The sequence below is a fragment of the Colossoma macropomum genome, unplaced genomic scaffold (assembly GCF_904425465.1).
Source record: "Colossoma macropomum unplaced genomic scaffold, Colossoma_macropomum, whole genome shotgun sequence".
Lineage (NCBI taxonomy): Eukaryota > Metazoa > Chordata > Actinopteri > Characiformes > Serrasalmidae > Colossoma > Colossoma macropomum.
This window is the reverse complement of record NW_023494810.1, coordinates 26,202,458-26,221,159: the sequence shown is the minus strand read 5'-3', so window position 1 is coordinate 26,221,159 and position 18,702 is coordinate 26,202,458. Positions and strand designations below refer to the sequence as shown.

At 39.8% G+C, this 18,702-nt stretch overlaps 1 protein-coding gene across 1 annotated transcript in view; it reads right to left on the bottom strand.

Annotated features, from left to right (window-relative positions):
• ccdc3b (coiled-coil domain containing 3b) overlaps positions 1–18,702 on the bottom strand; it is a 34,509-nt gene that overhangs the window by 9,570 nt on the left and 6,237 nt on the right. The window contains exon 2 of the mRNA XM_036560181.1: positions 1,655–1,829. Within this exon, the coding sequence (XP_036416074.1) occupies positions 1,655–1,829 (175 nt within the window). The remainder of the gene's footprint in view (positions 1–1,654; positions 1,830–18,702) is intronic.

Here is an 18,702-nt window from a genome sequence, read left to right as displayed (position 1 = left end):
TTCAAGGTCATTGAAAGGAATGCAGGGTGTGTGCCATGATTTATTAATTTTTAGTACAGGGAAAAAAAAAAAAAATGATTGAGCAGTATTTTGCAGCATGTAGGCTAGTGTTGACATAGCAATGTGACGCGAGCGGCCTGAGACGAAGCATTGCAAAATTATGCAGAAACCTTGTCTGCCAAAACAAGAATCGCATTAGAAAAACAGTGTATGGACATGTACTATAGGCTTGAATATACAGCAGTAATTTATGAGAAAAGACCCCTGAAACTAAAGAAACAAAGACGGCCTGTCAGAGACCCTAATCATTACTCCCAAGGCTCCGAAGAGCTTGACCCAGACATAAACTGTATGTAAGAAAGTCCACAACTCCTTTTTTTAACAAAGCTGTATGGAAAACTGCTCTGGGACTCGCAGAACAGACTCAATGAACTCTGTGCAACACGAAGCTGTTTAGAGTCTAAAAGGAAGCAACATACAACCACCATATGCGTCCTGTCTTCTTGCTGACTACATTCCGTATTCTCTTCAGAGGTAGAGAAAGCCACAGGCATGCACATTAGAAGAACACAGAGAAGACTTCTGTAGCACTCTGTCTTCATTTTCTTGTTTTGGTTAAGTGTTTGTCAGCCACAGGGCTCAACCTCTTATTCCTCTACTTGTATTGTGGTTATATTGTTACAAACTGCAATTACAAATATCTTAGAAGTCCTTAAGATACACAGATCTTGTAGCCTAGTCACGTATGTCAACTGATACCTTTTAACTAAAGAAGAGCAAAATTGTGAAGATTTAGCTGATATCAACGTGATAAATACACTATGTTAAAAGTTTCACTCTATTAAAAACACACAAGTGTAAAATCAACTTGAGCTTCTTGCTTATTGGTGCTTTTCTGCAATGCTTCCTATGTGGTATAGCTGTGCTTTGTACCATCTGCTATCCAGTGCCAGAGATCCTCTGGCGGCACAAACTTCTCATCTGGTGTGCAGTAGCCTTTAGACTGCTACAGTAGTTTGTCTATGTTTCTTTGGACTAAACAGATAAGAAACTGACCAAACGTAAGACGCAAGCTCTACACTGCCCTCTGGTGGAGTATAGAGCTCAGACATCTTAGGGTTCTTCGGTATGAGAACGTATAACAGTAAAGAAAAGCCAATTTTCATATAAAAATTTTAATTTGTCCAACTTGATCCCCTGCCCCTTTGCCCTCGGACTGTACCCCCCTGGTTGGGGTGAGTCATAACTGTCTTTAATATGGGCCCTCTTCAAGATCCACTTCTGTGAAGCGATAGGCAAGGCCTAGGCCCAACAATAGCGCTACTGGCTCAGCTCAAGTTCCATCCCTCTTGGGGGTGTTCAAACTTTTGCATATGACTGTATATTACAATATATGAATGCCCCAAAATCCCACCACCTGGATAGCCTGCATTTTTCATATGGTCTTAGCTTTGATGATAAATAGCATACTGCATTCAATAGGTGCTTACAATGATATAATGCTCCCAAAGGCATCATGACTTCAACCATCTAAAATCTTGCTCAAAGTAGATTACAGAGATAGAGTGTTGAAAGTAAACTCGACGAGATTTTATTACAGCCTTTGTGCTGAACTTCAAGGTCAGTAATTGTAGGTCAGGCAGCAAGTGCTTACCCGGCTGTCCTCTTGGGCCTCCCACTCAGGAGTGTACATGTGGACCTGGGTTCCGGCTGTGCAGTTGGAGAACTGGAAGAGGCTGGCGAACATGCGGTGGTTCTCGGGTGTGTCGGGGAAGATGGGGTCCTGGAAGTTCACTCCATGAGGAATAATGCTGTAGTTTTCATCCATCCTTTCATCCAACCGAGAAGAAAAACAATAAAGAACACATTCATTCTAAACAACTACCCACCAGTTCTATGGACCAACTTAAATTTATCTGCACTCAGTAAGATCTTACAATGAGAAGGAGACACTTTTCCAAAGGAACTGTAGCTTTTATGATATTTTGCATTTATTATTGCAAATAGTCGATTTTATTAATACATAGTTGACCAGAGAACTGTTAGTCGGGTTTAAACATTGGGGAGGCGGTAATATGTTCACATAACATGAATGGTAACATGAATGACTACCAACCAAACCAGGTGCAGCTCAAACATCACACATTCAACATCACAGTGCATAATGTAAGTGCCAAACATGGCTAATTAACTTAAAATCCCAGGCTTATTACATACTAAGGCTTATTATTCATTAACTACAGGGACTTCAGTGCAAACTGGCTGAGCTATTCTTAGGTTATAGAAGTGTGTAATAAGACTTTGGGCCTGCCGGTGGGCCCTGGCTATTTAAGGGGTTAATGAAAGATGGACAGTGTTACACCACAACAAAGGCTTCTGCAATTGCTCACAGGATATGCAAATGAGCTGGTAAACCACACAAGTCACCACAATATAGAACCCACCACATTATAGAACCCAATAATTTCCTCATTGGCTTCTTTGGTGTCACTAAAGAATGCCCATCTCTGTTCAGTGGCAAATCCATGGTCTTTTCTATCAAAGTGCTTAATTTTACTAATCTTAAAGCACTTTTTTGGACAAAGTACACAAGATGTGATGCAAGTTATCCTTCTTGAGAAATGTATACAATCCGAGGGTCAACTGATAAGTTTTCCCATTGACAACCACTACTCTCCTATATCTGTGGTCTCTAAACCGGGTCCTGGAGAGCTACCTTCCTGTAGAGTTTAGTTCCAACCTGTATCCAATAAGCTGCTCCATCTCCTTACTTAGCTCTAATACATCTGATCCAGCCAAGCAAGGACCTGGGAAGAGGTTGATTCGCTGGAGCAAGTGTGGCATATTGTGGTTGGAACCAGGCTCTGCAGGAAGGATGCTCTCCAGGACCAGGGTTGGAGACCACGGTCCTCTATGAATGCTTTTACCCCATTTCCACCTCATTACACTGTATTTTAAAAGGCTAAAAGTTATACAAAAGCCTCTACAACTCAATATAAAACAAGCTTTTCATTATTGAGTGTGTCCACACTTTGCCTTTATTATAGCTTTCATCTTTTTTAGGAGACTTCCTTTCAGTTTTTCAAAGAAATTTGCAGGGATATTTTTTCCACACCTCCAAAGCTCAGTCTTAGGAGTTGGTTACATTTTCTGCTTGCCATGAACCAAATAATCCCAAACACATTCAGTGATGTTGAGGTCTGGACTCTGGGGTGGTCAGTCCATTGTTTTGAGAACCATCAGCTTCTTTTCTTTTCTCAGAGCTTCTTGACAGCTACACGTCCTTTCAGTTCCATAGCGCTGAGGTGTCTTCTCACAGTGGAAGGATGGACAGAAACACCTGTAGACTTTTTCAGATCTGAAGGAAGAGTGGAGCTTGATTGTCTCTTTTCTCTCAAAGCTGAAAGCTTTAAGTGCTGTTTATGTGGTGGTGATGGTTTTAGTGGTCGTTCAGGTTGCTAGGAGTCCACTTTTCTCTATATCTAATTTTTTTAAGTCCAGTTTTAGAAACTTCTGTTTTTCACTTACCTTTCTTTGATTTTCACCTTCCTTATGCAGGTGGATTCTTTTACACTACATTCTCAAATAAATAAATGAAGGGTGGCCACTGACCTTTCCACAGTACTGTATGAATGGATATTATACTCAGACTATATCTGAGTGTGCACCTGCTTTCAAAGCCTAGCATAAGGCTTCTAGAAGCCATTACTTCACTAATGAAAAAGAAACCGCAGGCTAAATATCAATTATATTAACGAGTTATGTCATTATGTGTCAAAGACAATTGGATTTTAGGGTCTCTTTCCCTGAAAAACACACACACACAGTTCTTCATCGCTCTTTCTTGTTCCTGGGAGAGCCAGCGGTTCATAAATCATGATTGACAGACCTTTGCTGTTCTTCTGAAACTTTGAAAGTACACATCCAATCTTTCCCAGTGGTGGGGAAATGAGGAAAGTCTGTTATCAAAGTTCTGAAAGTGGCTGGAGAAATATTAATACTAAAACTATGGTTACACTGGCACAAGGCAGGGAAAGGAGAAGCTCTTTTTTGTTTTGCCTCTCGATTAACGTTGGACTCTTTTTATTCCTTCTGTGAGTTTTGGCAGGCAGCCACAAGCAGCCAGAGGGAAAAAAATCGGCCTTGTATTTTAACTCCCAGATCCATGTTTGGACTCTCCTTGATGACAGGGAATCGCTGGCTTAATGGCTTGAGCTCAATTATTAGAAAGTGACTGAAAGGAAGGAAATGTATGGCTTTTCCATTCAAGTCGTTCGCTAATATCTGAGAAGCGCAAACGTAATGGTGTGAGCTATCGTAGAGGGCAGGAAATGAACGTGAGTTGGGGGATACTGTTCCTGTAAGGGGATTTGTGCACTAATGCCTGAATTGTTACTGCCACAATTAAATCAGTATTATGTTTCTTTGTGTCCTTGGAGAAATCTAAGGCCAGCTTTAGTTGAGGACATTTATAGAATAATATAATGCTGGTCGATAACACAAAGGAAATCACAGCCCATCAGGGCTGCACGATATATTGTTTAGCAGTCATTATCACAAAAATGGCCTTTACAATACAAAAATCACTAAATGGCCGAAATCTGAATTACTGTTTAAATCTGATTCTGTTGTTTGTTGGTTTAGATTATCTTCTTAATGTGGCCTGTATCTGATATTAGTCTGAATGAACCATGCTCCAGAACTGACCTGTCCAGTTAGCTTATTTAAGTGTAACTGACTCATTTAAGTGTTACTGCTACATGTAGGGCAAACAGTGTATGGAAGAATAAATGTATGCATATATTTCCTTATATCCAAAATATATGTGCAGTATGTGTCAATATTATTTAACTCTAAAGCCACACTGGCAAGTCACCAAATGCCTTCCCATTTAGGAAATTTACTGTTTTGTCTTCCTACAGCATACATCACCTCTCAGCAGAGTGTAGACTTTTATATCGGGCATGTGCGAAAAGCAAGTTGTTTAGTTTGACTTTGTTTTTTGCCACTTGCTGCATAGAAGCATGCAAAAAACGATTGGGGCATGATGATTGGCTTGTGGGGTATTTCCCCACTAAATGACCCCTAAAGCCTGGCCTGGTCATACTAACCCCCCCCCCAAAAAAATTAAAATCGGCAATGAAGATGTCAGATTTAACAACCCATATTCATCAAAGTTGAGTATGGTCAGTATCATTTTTGGCATATCTGTATGATCTAAGCCACTTCCGTTAAAAGTCTGCGTAACTTTAAGTATAAAACTTTAACAAGCTGAAGAAAATGCTTGATTTGTTGTTACCTATCAATATCATCTATAATACCAATAATAAATCTAAATGCTGCAACTATTGCATCTATTCCATGTTCCACTTTACACTGTGCTTTTGTTTTATACTGCTGACACCACCTATAAAATACACAATACAAAAACCGGCTAGTGCAGAAGCATCTCATTCACTGCAATAATACAGTGTTTAAATATGTTATTTTAGGACAATAGTCACACTACACAATCTTTCCAGACATCGTAATTTTAACATTATAAAGTTTGCTCGACCTCAAACTCCACCTACGAGCACAGCCGTTTACTTATAAGCCGCTGAATGCTGTTGTTTTATTGTCACTCTGTTGAAACATCTGCATGTATTAGCCACGCCTCATGTAAATGATTTGTAAATGAGATGCTGGTAGAACGGCGCTTGATTTCACGCGCCAAAGCTGATTCATCATTTGCACTCAAATTTCTCGTTTCAACAATGTACAACAATTTCAGAAATCAGAATTTGTAAGTCATTAAAGGCAGTCAAATCTGACCAGCTTTAACCCCTTACATAGCCAGGGCCCACTGGTGGGCCCAAAGTTTTATTACACACTTGCACTGAAGTCCCTGTAGTTACTGAATAATAAGTCTTAGTATGTAATAAGCCTGGGAATTTAAGCGTTTAACAAATGTGCTTAGATTAGATGGTTCATTGACCAACCTTAGATACTCCAGATGAGTATTTTAGTGGACGTCTAGATGAGTCAAGACAATCTTACGATCCAACGTATGCAATAATTTTGGTCTAACATATTGTTGACTAATGTGTTTTTAATGTAAACATAATATGTAGTGTTATAATGACATTATGGAATTTTGTCTGTATCATGCAGCTTAGTCCACCTAGCTCTTGTCTGACCTCACTCTCTTTTTTTTCTCTCTCTCTCTTTTACACTCTCTCTGGATGACTATAAGTTTGGTGGATGTGTTTTGGTCAAGGTGTTGATTTTGGCACACGAAACCCCGCAGTTCATCCATCCGGATCCCCTTGGAGCTCTCTGGAGGAGGATCAAAAGCTCTGGAGTAAAAGCTTTATGTCCTTTAAAGCCGGTAATCCACAGCCTGGCTGACGAAAGCTCAGGCTGAATCTCAAACGGCTCCCAATTTATCTATAGCACACTACAAACCTTTAGCTTATGTTCCACATGGTACACTATAGGGAGCTGTTTTGGATTCAGCCAACTGACCTTGAATTCTGGAGTCACCAAGTGCATTCCAGAATCCATGAATGGAGTCTTTAGTTGTAGTAGGCGAAGAGCTGATTCTAGTTTTGTTTTGAAAAAAGGTCTCCAGTCTTCTGTAACTCTGTCCAAGACACTGCTGGGGTTCATAAAGCATGGCTATGAACTGTGAAAAGTTTAGATGATACCCAGGTGTGAAATAATATTTCTTCCCACTGTTACCACACGAACGTACACACAAGCAGGTAAGAACATGTGCTACTAATTTACACTGAATAAAGTCATTAGGAGAGGAATTTAAGAATCCACATATATGTAAAATATGTTGAAGCTCAAGCTGAAATACTGATAAATCTTCACTGGCAAGAGTTCACATTACATTCCCTATTGCAGCGTTCCAAAGTTTTGCTCAGACTACTCTTGATGGTTCACATTGATATTTGTGAATGAGCCCTATCTGTCATTATTGTGAACAGGCCTCTAGTCTGAAACGATCCGCATGCACACATTTTCCAAATGAATAACATCATGTGCTCATATGCACCAAGAAATAAAAACAAAGAAACATGCAGGGCTGGCCCCAATAATCTGAACACTCAAGTGTTTGCTAGGTTGGTATTCACTTCTTTATGTAATATTTGGAAGCTTCATCTTTTTTAAGCCAGAAAAAAAAAGCCTAAACTACAATAGAAACTTTCTGAAATGCCTTTAGATACAACAGTTGTTGTTAATATTTGGAAAATATTAAAAAATGAATAAATAGTAGCTGTTTTTTTTGAATGCATTATAAGTTCATGCCAGGCATTCACGTTCCCTCGCCTCTGCACCGCTTCTTCACATAAGACAACATTATCGCCTTATATGGAAATTTCTTAGTGTAAAATCTGTGATATGAAGACACAATTAATCATCTCACATATGTAAGTATAGGGATCCTTATGAATACTGCTTGGTAGGCTACATGCTTTACTGGTATATGCACTATTGCCAGTATACCAGTATACATCATTGCCTCTACTGAATATCTTGTAACCATAAACACATCACTAAGTGCTGCAGTGACAGAATATACCATGTTATCTCACATGCATAGTGCTAGATGGCTGTAATCACATTGGATTATAGTGTTAGAAGCCCAACAATAGCCTCCCTGACCTGGGCTTGAACTTTGCATTCCCCAAAGGAGAGTGAGAATTGTTCAGCTAAAACAGGGGTGCACAACTCCAGTCCTAGAGGGCCAGTGTCCAGCACAGTTCGGAGGTTTCCCTGCTCAAACACACCCACTTAACCTGGCAATTAACAGATAAGGCGTGTTTGAGCAGGTAAATTACCAAACTGTGCTGGACACCGGCCCTCCAGGACCGGAGTCTGAACGACCTAACTAACGATCCTAACTACTTCTAATCATAAATTTTGCTTCTAATACTGTCATCTTGACGTTAAACAGCTTTATCGAGCATCACATTTTATACCCATATTATGCAGCATTACTTTAAATCACTGTATCAAATCACATGAATTTATGACTGTTTTTAAGCTTGTTTTTGAGAACACGTATTTTGGGTACTTGGGTACAGAAATGCCAATGAGTAATTCAAGCCTTTACAGTCATATGGCCATTTCTGATATATGCCTGCCATCTAGGAGGTACAAAAATTCACAAATTAGCATATACAATACATATTTGCCATACAAAAGTAGCTCTAATCTGATTTGTACACCGCTCTCAGAAAAGTATCTGTGTCACATTTAGGAAAAAAATGGAATAATGTGCACAAAACAGTGAGCGAGAGAGGCACGCACAGGAAGTGAGGCGACGGGAGAGAGAGGGAATGTTATTTATGGAATTCAGTAGGTTCATCAAGGTCAGTGTTTCTTTGCTATGAACTAAAGGGGTCATTATGGGCAGATGGTAAATATTTAGTCATCATGTAGACAGACTGGCTGAGAGTTAAGTTAAGTTAAGTATGCTCTTAAAGGTGAGTGTCTGCAGGTGCAGAAGGGGTTTGGAATCATTTGGTGTTTAGATAAAACGTGAAATGTGGTTTTATACAGGATTTTTGGTGTGTGGCTTGGTTTGTTTATCCTCTGCTACACATGTTGGGATGGCCACATCCAGCCACTGGTAACCAGCAGTCAACTTTTATCACTACCTCAGTTTTGTCTTCTAAAGCTCAGCATAGTCTGGTTTAATGGAGCTGTTTTTCATTGGTAACAGGTAATGTTTATGTTTACCACATGTAATATGTTCTCTACGGATCTACGTGCTTGATAGAAGGACTTTCCAGTCATGCTAACAACTTGCTTTCCATCAATGGGCTTGTTCTCTGTGGGACTATATTGACAAACCTTCGGTTCCCATCGTAAGTCTGTATTCCCACCCACATTTCTCATGGTTGTCCCCAAATGTTCTTGTTACAAGATCACGTCTTAAGAGACTACAGATCCCTTAAGAAGTGGTGCTCGAACTGTTTCTCAGGGAACCCCAGACGGTTCAGATTTTTGCTCTAAACTACAACATGTAGGGATAGAATAAAAATGTGGACCATCTTGGGGGATCCCTGAGGCCCACTGCCCTAAAGATCCTAAAGAAATAGAGTGGTTTCAGTTGAGCTTTTGAAGAACTGCCTACTGAAGTGTTCTTCAAAGAACCGAAAGTGGTTCTTCTCTGAAGACATCTTTCATTTTAAGAGTGGGGCTTCCAGCTAGATTCCACAAGATACTAACTCTATCATGGTCCAAGTGTACCCCCTCACATTCCCTCACTTTCACTCATCATCCCACAGTGCCCTTTCACCCCACTCTCAAAAAAAAAAACCCTGAACCTTTTTCTAGGAAGGTCCTGACTGGTTGAACATGTTTAGCTGAGAACCCCTTCTGTTTTGATTAACATTTCCATGCTGTGCGTCTCCGGTTTCTCAACTTTTGATGATTTGACTTGTGAGATTTGTCCTGCGAAACTGGAACCAGCTGCAAGTTTGGTTCAGGGTTTGGGTTTGTAGTATGCACGCACACATTCAGAGCGCTAATAATATGCCTCATGCTCTGTTCGCTTGGCAAGCCCTCGTTTAAGGAGCTCTGCATACATACAGTGCAGTCCATAAGCGTGACACCAATTTTTGCTGTTTTGAAATGAATCAAGGTTAAAGTACAAACTGTTTCAGTTTTAATTTACAGGTACATACTTTTTTGAAACAAAAAAAGTCAGTCATTGAATAATTGGTTATCAGTTACTTTTGGCCAGCTGTGTTCTGGTGCATCACTAGTTAATGTGCAAGAGAGCTAACAAAAGGCCTGGAGTTAATTCTAGATGGGGCATTTTGCATCTGGAGCCTTTTGCTGTTGTCTCTCAACATGAGGACCAAAGAAGTGTGAGTTGTAGTAAATGAGTAAACCAAATGCCTCGGATGTCAATGGATGGGCCAGAAAAGTGGATTGTCTTCGACTGGCTGCATCAATCACCCTACCAGAAACCTTAGACAAACTGAAGACAAGACTGAAGACCCCCTCCCCTCAAAAAAAATGCAGGAACTGAAAATAGCTGCAGTACAGTTTTGGCAGAGCACAATTAGGAACACTTTCCAACATCTGGGTCTGGGCCAGAGACTTGCAACTAAGTATTAATGTGACAATTCTTTTTAAGATCATACTAATTTGGTTCTTGGCTTGGATTTACAGTTCTGGGAAAAAAAAAAACTGTGGATCTTCAGCAGGGCTCTTCATACTCACATATCTCATCTACACAAATGTTTCTTTAAAAAACCAATCACTTGTATATTCCCACCCATATACTGCATTAAAATAGAGACGTTTAATGTGTAGATGTATTACTGAGTAATAAAAAACCTTACTTTATCTCTACTTTTTAAATTATGCATCCATTTGAATTTAACCAACGTCTGGCGCCACCTATCCACAATGCTTTTCGGCATTCCATGTGCCAAAATCAAATGCCGACTGCTTATCTGCCCATATTAACAGCAGCTCATGCTGCAAGAACGATATGAACATCTGTAAAGAGTCAAATGTTAAAACAAGCAGATTATATGCACAGTACACTGAAAAGCATGCTTTCATGTTGAATTCCCTCATTGTGTGCAGACCATCGTAAAAATGCGTTCCCACCAGCAGGGTTCAAACAAGGTAGGGGTGAAAGCGCCCAAAGAAGACACCTCAGTGTCCTGGCCTAGTTTCCAATCCAGTCTGAAGAACAGATTGTGTCACTATCTATTATAAACTATCCAGGTACTTACTTCTAAATGTGGTGTCACTATACAGTTATGTACAGACTATATCATAAGAGGCATACTTGCACCAAATGGTGTGTTGCCTGTGCTCCTAGTTGTTTCACACAGTGATGCATCAATACCATTTTTTGTAGCGAGCACAAGCATGAGCACGGTTTTAGTACTTGCTGAAAGCATTTTAAAAACAAAGTTGCACAGAAATTACTTGCATGCATTATGGAAATTATGTTGCATTGCATGTTGAGTTGCATGTATTATGGAAATTATATTGCATTGCAAGTTGAGTTGCATACATTACGGAAATGATGTTGCATTGCTGCCCTGCGATGGACTGGCAAACTGTCCAGTGTGTTTCGTGCCTTCAACGCTATGACTGCTACGATAGGCTTCAGTAACCCCCCCCACCCCCCACCATGACCCAGAAAGATTAGCAGCTTAGATAATTAGATAATTGCATGTTGTGAGTTGTATGCAACCTAATTTCCATGCAACTTGACAGTTACATGAAGCCATTCGAAAACAACAAAAAGTTGCACGCAACACATTTGACCAGTCCAGTACTCAACCACATTAAGAGCTCATATTTTTTGGCACATCGTAACATTTTTGCTATATAAAGTCATACACATAGTGTTATTTACATATTTATAGCCTTAGTGCACATTTATAGTCTTTGTTTAACAGTATTTTTTCCAGCTGTCAGTGCTGTTCTTTTCTGTAAATATATATCTGTCTTTTATCTATCTATCAATAAAATAACAGCAGGCTAAAGAAGAATAAACAGTCAAACAAGCAGTTATGCAAACAGCTAGCATTACTGTTAGCTAGCTATTTAACTCAGCTGGTTTGAGAAACATTAGCTTCAAGAAGATCAATCAGGAAACTGACTGAATGTAAAACTACCAATCTTACATAAAGTCAGTCAAGGCCTCATGTTCAATTGTCTTGCATATTGAACCGGTAAAATGTGAATTGATGTCATTTGTTATGATCACATGATACATTATCAGCAATTTGATTGGCTGTTTCAGGTTTTAGGTGTCATGCAACACAAGTTGCATGGCAGTATCACTGTATAATAATTATGTGTAGTAAAAAAAATAAATATAGGCTGCATAAAGTTTCAGTTATTGTGGTTAAGACTTTGGCACACTTTTCACTAGAAGCACTCGCTCAGTCTGAAACCCTGTTCTTAAACAATGGCAGGGAAGTAGAGTGAAACTAAAGCTGTGCTGAACATATGTCTGGTTCTAGACGTACAACCCCCCCACCCTTGTCTCTTGGGTGCTGTCTCGGGACGTAGAGTGGTGATTGATTGGTGGCAGTCTCTGCCGACTCGTTTGGAACGTTCCACAGGAAACGCGGAACCCACCAAAGGAGGGGGAGGGAGTAAAGGCTGGAGAGAGACAGAACTGGAAATGTCTCAAAAGTTGTTTGCTGATTCAGCACCTGCGAGGCAGCAGTGTGAAGTGATGAGAACAATGCAGTCTACCATTCCACAGGCTCCCCTGAGACCCACCTTGGGGGGATTTGACTAAAAGAGCGATTTGTAGATAAGGCTGGCTTTAAAAGCTCTTGACGGCAAGACAGCATGTCTTCGGACTGCTTTGTGTACCGCTATCTGATTGTTTACATCAGGTGACCCTTTAGGCTTGTTTACAAACTAAAGCAGGCTAACGGAGACGGGGATCCTTCTTGGTGCACTTACTGAAAGCGGCCTCTTTATGGGAATATATGTATGATTAAGAAAATTGGAAGTGAACTATTTGTATGTGAGCAAGCAAGTCAGTCCTTGTACAAGTGTTTTTATTGTGTTTAATTGATTTTTTTTTTGTTGTCTTGCAGTTGTATACCAATATTTTGAAGTCAAGAAAGCTGCAGCTGTGCTGTCTTTTACCTTGCCATGGCCATATTTGTTGAAAAGTGTGAATTGTTTTCATAGCAGGGGGTTCTCACCCCTCTACTTTCACCCATCATTGCCCACTAGCAGCTCAACAATTCACTCATAGGGGGCCATCAGTGTCCTAGTTAATCTGATAACAGAGTTATGGGGGAAAATGTTTTCTTGGTTACATTATTGAAAAATATCTAAGTCGATTTCCATTCTGCTAGAGGAATGGCCACTAGAGGGCCTATAGAGAGAAGTTACACTGGTTGTTGCCCTAAAACTCTATGTTTTAATAAAGTCAGGGGTAGAAAATACTTAAAGCCCATGATTTTCTTTTATTATCTATAGTTTTTGTGATGTTTTTACAATGAACTGGCAGAGAAAGAATGCTGTTGGTTTTTTCTGTTGAAAGATTTTTTAAATTATTTGTTTTCTTCAGTTTGATTTGATTCGATTTGGGCAGGGCTAAATTTCGCACAGGTGACCTCAGGTCTGCCACAGTACCAATCAGCGCTAGCAATACATATACATCAGCAGCGTTGCTTTTTATTTTACTTTATCTTTACTATTAAAACAAAAAATAAATTTAAACATTTGAAACCATGTTGTAGTTAAAAATTTGTACTTGTTGAAATACTTGTACTCTTTCTCAGTTACATTTCCAGGAGGAAAAGCACACATTTTAGTATGTACGTTTTCATTTGGACCTTTTTATTTCTAAGTGCTTGCTACAAATTGTAGAATTTTTCTCTTTTTTTATTTTCCTCTTATCAAAGATCCCATATTTTTTCAAATTCATATCATTGTAAACTTAAACTGTCCTCAACTATTCTAGTTTATCTTTGTGAAAGGACCAATATCGCCCATTAGTTGTGACACCATAAACAGAGTTAAGATCCCTGCATTTATTACTTTCATGTAAATTTCTGCTTCCTTTGACTTTAGTAGTACTTAAGTACCTTTTTAGCTCCATACGTCCACTTTTAATTGATTTTAATACAGTTCCCATTCTTTCATATAAAGCTACACTATTTAAAATATGGGCATTTGGAGACCTCTCTGGTGGAAATGTGTAATTGCACACGACATGTGGAAGAACATTTTGTAATACCGGTTGTGCTTCAGATCCCTTCCCTGAGTGGATGAATCTGACGTTTGCTAGTGCATTCAAAATGAGTCCAAAGTTTACTGAGCAAAGGACGTCTTCTGAGGATGTAAGTGAATTATATACTATTGTCATCATATCTTCATCAGTATAATGTTGATTTTACATTTGAGACCTAAACATCAAGCTGGACCTTCTTTTTGAGCCTGTGTGTGTGACATTAATACGTATAATGAGGTTTAAAAACTCCCAACGCTGCTGACTTTTAAATTATATGAACAGCCAACAGAAAGAGAGCTCAGGACAGTCATTGGACAACCTATTGGACAATGCTGACTTTGGGCTTAAATTATTAAGTTTTAATGACAAATCCTGCTTTGTTAAATACCCCCGCGGTGGCTGACCTGGTTATTGAGTGCCATCCAAGCTATGACATTTCCAAATAAAAGAAATTTGAAGAAATTACACAGATACTTAATTCCTGCACAAGCTGGCCTGTCAAATCAGACAAGTACAGAATCTCCCCAGCTTTTCATTTGATAGTGCTTAAGAATAGACCAGGCTTGGCTCAGGGAAAGGGGTCTGTGCAAGTTCGCTCCCCAGAAACAATGCGAAAAGCAGGCGTCATCTCAGTCACCTCACAACATCGACCCCCTCCATGTTCACCTCAACAGTGTGACTGTTTTGCTTGGCCCAGGACTTGCATATGGGACTGCTGGAGGTGCTGTGGCCTGGAATGCCTTTGAAGGAGGTATAAAGCCAATTCAGCGTTAGTTATCTGCAGGGTGATGAAAAAGAAGAGGACAACGGGGTGGGTGAGGCTCAGCCTAAACCTGTCTGCACAAGCTCATTTCTCTAAACACAAGGTTTTGGTGCAGTGCGGGGTTGCTGAAGTGGGGGCTGTGGCACAAACGCACATTGTCTCTCTGCTCATGAGGACAGTAATACTAGGGCAAGTTGTTTTGCTCATAAAGCTTGGAAATAGAGACTGATCTGTTGGTTGGCAGACAGATCTGAGCATTTGTTTATGCTGTAGGGGGATGTAGATTTTGGTTCCAAACCTTTCTGGTAGGTAATTCCCATTATTCCAAACCTGACTGTAAGGCCGCACTGCCCACCACTAGAAACTAACCATAATTGGTACCCCTCAGATCGCTCACCCTTTCCCTCTACATAGCTGTTCAGGTCTTCATTCCAGCCAACTTGAGTTACATTAGAATATATGAATGTGATCTAGACACTGTGGAACTGAGCTGAGAGAATCCTGCCTGGACACTGACCTGTGTTTATTTGATTTGCAAAAAGAATTCGCATTTTGGAAAAAGTTCTCCCTAAAATATGATGGCTGGTTTCATTTCAGTGGTGCAACATGCCCAGAACATACTGTCATTTGGCAAAGCAACCTCAGATGTCATTTAATCTGGCTTTATTCAGGCTGGCTGTACATGGTGAAACTTTTACACAACATTCAGCTAGAGGCCCACATGAAACTGAATTTCACTTGAATTAAGTCTTTTTTAATTAATTTGAACACTGTTCAATAATCAGCTGATAATGTACCATGTGATGATGTCAAAGGACATCGATTCAGAAGTTTGATTTCATATCATGGACAAGAAACTAGACCATTGGATGCTCTCTTGGGTGGTTGAGATAGGAGGTCCTCCAATTTCGAAAGTTTGCTAAATCAGGCTTTCAGAGTGTGAGCTTTGCAAAGCTTAATGAATAATGTTGTTAATTTGCTGCTAACCAACTAACAGGCTAGCTGGCCAGTCTGTGTTTGTTCTGCGTTGTTAGCTTGCTGTTGTCACAATCTATGTCAATATAATATAACGTTTGAGAATGTGACGCCATGATGCAGTGATGCAGCACTTATGGGTGATCCACCACTTTGGCAGGTTGAATCAGTCTAGGCCAGGGGTTCCCAATCCCAGTCCTGGTGACCCTTTGCTTTGAACATTTTTGTGGTTTTCTCCTCTACAAACCTGACCCAGACATTAAGATGCTTGTTAATTATATATATACATATATAATTATAAAAATATATATATAAATATATATAAAATATAAATATATATATATATATATATATATATATATATATATATATATATATATATATATATATATATATATAGTTGAATCAGGTGTGTTGATGAGACAAAGCACGTCAATGTGCATAGAGCACAGAGTCACCAGGACTGGGATTGGGAAACTGATCAAGACTGCATCTGTATAGCTGACATTTTCTATTCCTATTTGCTATGGATTGATGAATTCATTAAATATGCTGGCTGGCCTGTGGATCCACATGGATAGAAGATCAGGCAAAATTAAGGAAAATGGATAGGAATGGAAGTTTCAATCAGCTATTTGGAAGCAGCCAAATAGCACTTAGAAAGCATTGCAAAGAGTGCTAATAAGCATCAAGCCTGAGCTCCTTTATACTTTATCTATGTAGATCATTACAGTAAACGAATCATGTTTGGAATCAGCTACATAACTCTTCACAACCTCACTGTTTTTGAGCTAAAAGGTATGAGGTAAAATACATTATGTGCCTATAGGCTGGTAAGGTTAGCTGAGGTGAAAACTGACACTTAGGCCCAATCCCATTTCACTCCTTGCCCCTACCACTTAGCCCTTAGCCCTCTGTTTTGTGCATTCACATGTAGGGTTAGGGTGTCCCAATTTTTGTTGGGGTTAGGCCTACATGGGGTTAGGCCTACATGGCCCTCCAAACGGAGGTTTTTCAGAGGCTCACTCCAAACAGAGTGTTGAAGAAAGAGTGTTAAGAAAAAAAGAAAAAGCGGCAAGATGGCTAGGTGAGCGACCAAAGAAACTCACAAATGTAAGTATTTTCCCCGTTAAAATATTAAAATAACCATCATATTATTTTAGTTTATTGTTGTTCCAATGTGTTATGGTCATTTTCTTCATAACAAGCATAACAGCATGCTAATGTCTCAGTAGCTAGCTAGCTAACTTTCCCGTTGCACCTTAAATAGTCCATTTAAGGTGGAACGGGAAAATACGAACAAGAAGCTGGTGAATAGCTGACTTCAGCTGCGTATCACCAAAGAATTAGCAGTGGGCGATAATAAATAATTGTCTTATACCTCTCTTTGAAAGCATATGATGCCCTAAATGTAACTAAAGCCCAGCAGTGACGTTGCTGAACTTACCCTCCTCTGCTATCAAGGGATTGGGCCTTAGTATTTGACTCTTTATCCTCAAGACTGCAGATTGACTCCTTTTTCTGTGTGTTTCATGTGACCTACTATCAGTAGAAAGGATTCAAATAAATGGATTTAAATACATTTGAAGCCAAAACTTCATCATAAAGCTATCATAAAACAATGTCTCAGACATCAAGTAGTGTATTTGTAACCATTTCATGTAACAACTTTCTGTGAAGGAGCTTTTAGAGACATGAAACTGTTCAGACGTCTGGTTCCTATCACCACCACTGTGAACAATTCTGACTCAGCAAGTTTCTCCAGAATGGAGCATTTCACATCAAACCTCTCTGAATGACTCTGTTTACACTTCAACCATTTAATTATATAGAATTTTTGAAAATTAGTGGAGTTGCCCATTAAGCATGTGTTTTCACTACCTGGTGCATTTTGATAATAGGTGCTCGGTGTAGAAGAATTCCAAATCCGACTCCATTACCACTAGTTTATCTACTCTGGATAGACATTGCCCTGTTACATTTCAGTAATTTCAGACCAGTGTTAAACTAATCAGCCCTCTTCCCTTAGTCTCTCCCTTCGCTCTCCTGACTGTGCTTCCTGCCACAGTGACCTGGTTTAAACTCTATGAATATACTACAGTATGTTTCATGGTGTCAGTTCCATGCAACTGAAATGGAGAGAAGAAAAGGCATATGGGACTTGGAACGTACTTCATATGTGCTCGATGGCTTGAGTACTTGGCTTGTTCAAAAACTGAAGTCATAAAGCTCATGAATGTTTTGACATACATATCCATCCATTTTTAAAAATAAAGGTGTCAAAAGGAGCAATAAAGCGTTCTTTGGAGCAATGCCAGAAGAACCACTTGTGGTTCCTTAAAGAACCTTTCATTGGAAGGAAACATTTTGCATGTGTTTAGAGATGTTTAAAGAACCTCCACATACGGTTCTTTACCAAATATGTTTCTTTTACTGGGACTGTACATCACAAGGGTGGCACGGTGGCGCAGTGGGTAGCGCTGTTGCCTCACAGCGAGAATGGCCTGGGTTCGAGTCCCGGCCGGGCGACCAGGGTCATTTCTGTGTGGAGTTTGCCTGTTCTCCCCGTGTCTGCGTGGGTTTCCTCCGGGTTCTCCGGTTTCCTCCCACAGTCCAAAAACATGCAGTTAAGCTAATTGGACATGCTAAATTGCCCCTAGGTGTGATTGTGTATGTCTGCCCTGCGATGGACTGGCGACCTGTCCAGGGTGTATCCTGCCTTCTGCCCAATGACAGCTGGGATAGGCTCCAGCGACCCAGAAGGATAAGTGGTTTAGATGATGTATGTATGTATGTACATCACAAGCCATTAACCATTTAGGAACCTTTATTTAGAGTGTGGAGCGATCCTTCAAAAACATCAGGCGAAGATGCATCTGATTTTTACAGTACAGTGATTGGTTAGCAGTCACATATATATCACGGCTCCTCATATGCAGTCTGCTGTCTGCTGCTTGCCACAGAAAACAGTAAGAAGAGTGAGACAGACACTGAGCAGTATTCCTCACGGGAGGAGAACATTGCTCAGTTGAATTGATTAGGGGTAACACAGGGAACACAACTAAAACAGTCTGGTTGTCAAGAGATACAAGGCTTACACTATCAAAACATAAAACTCATCCAGCAGGCCAGTACAAATGGTATCTCTGTTGCTGTGATGAAATGACCAAATTAATAAAGTGTATTTCTGATTCTTCCTTTTTTCTCAGAGATACAACAGTTA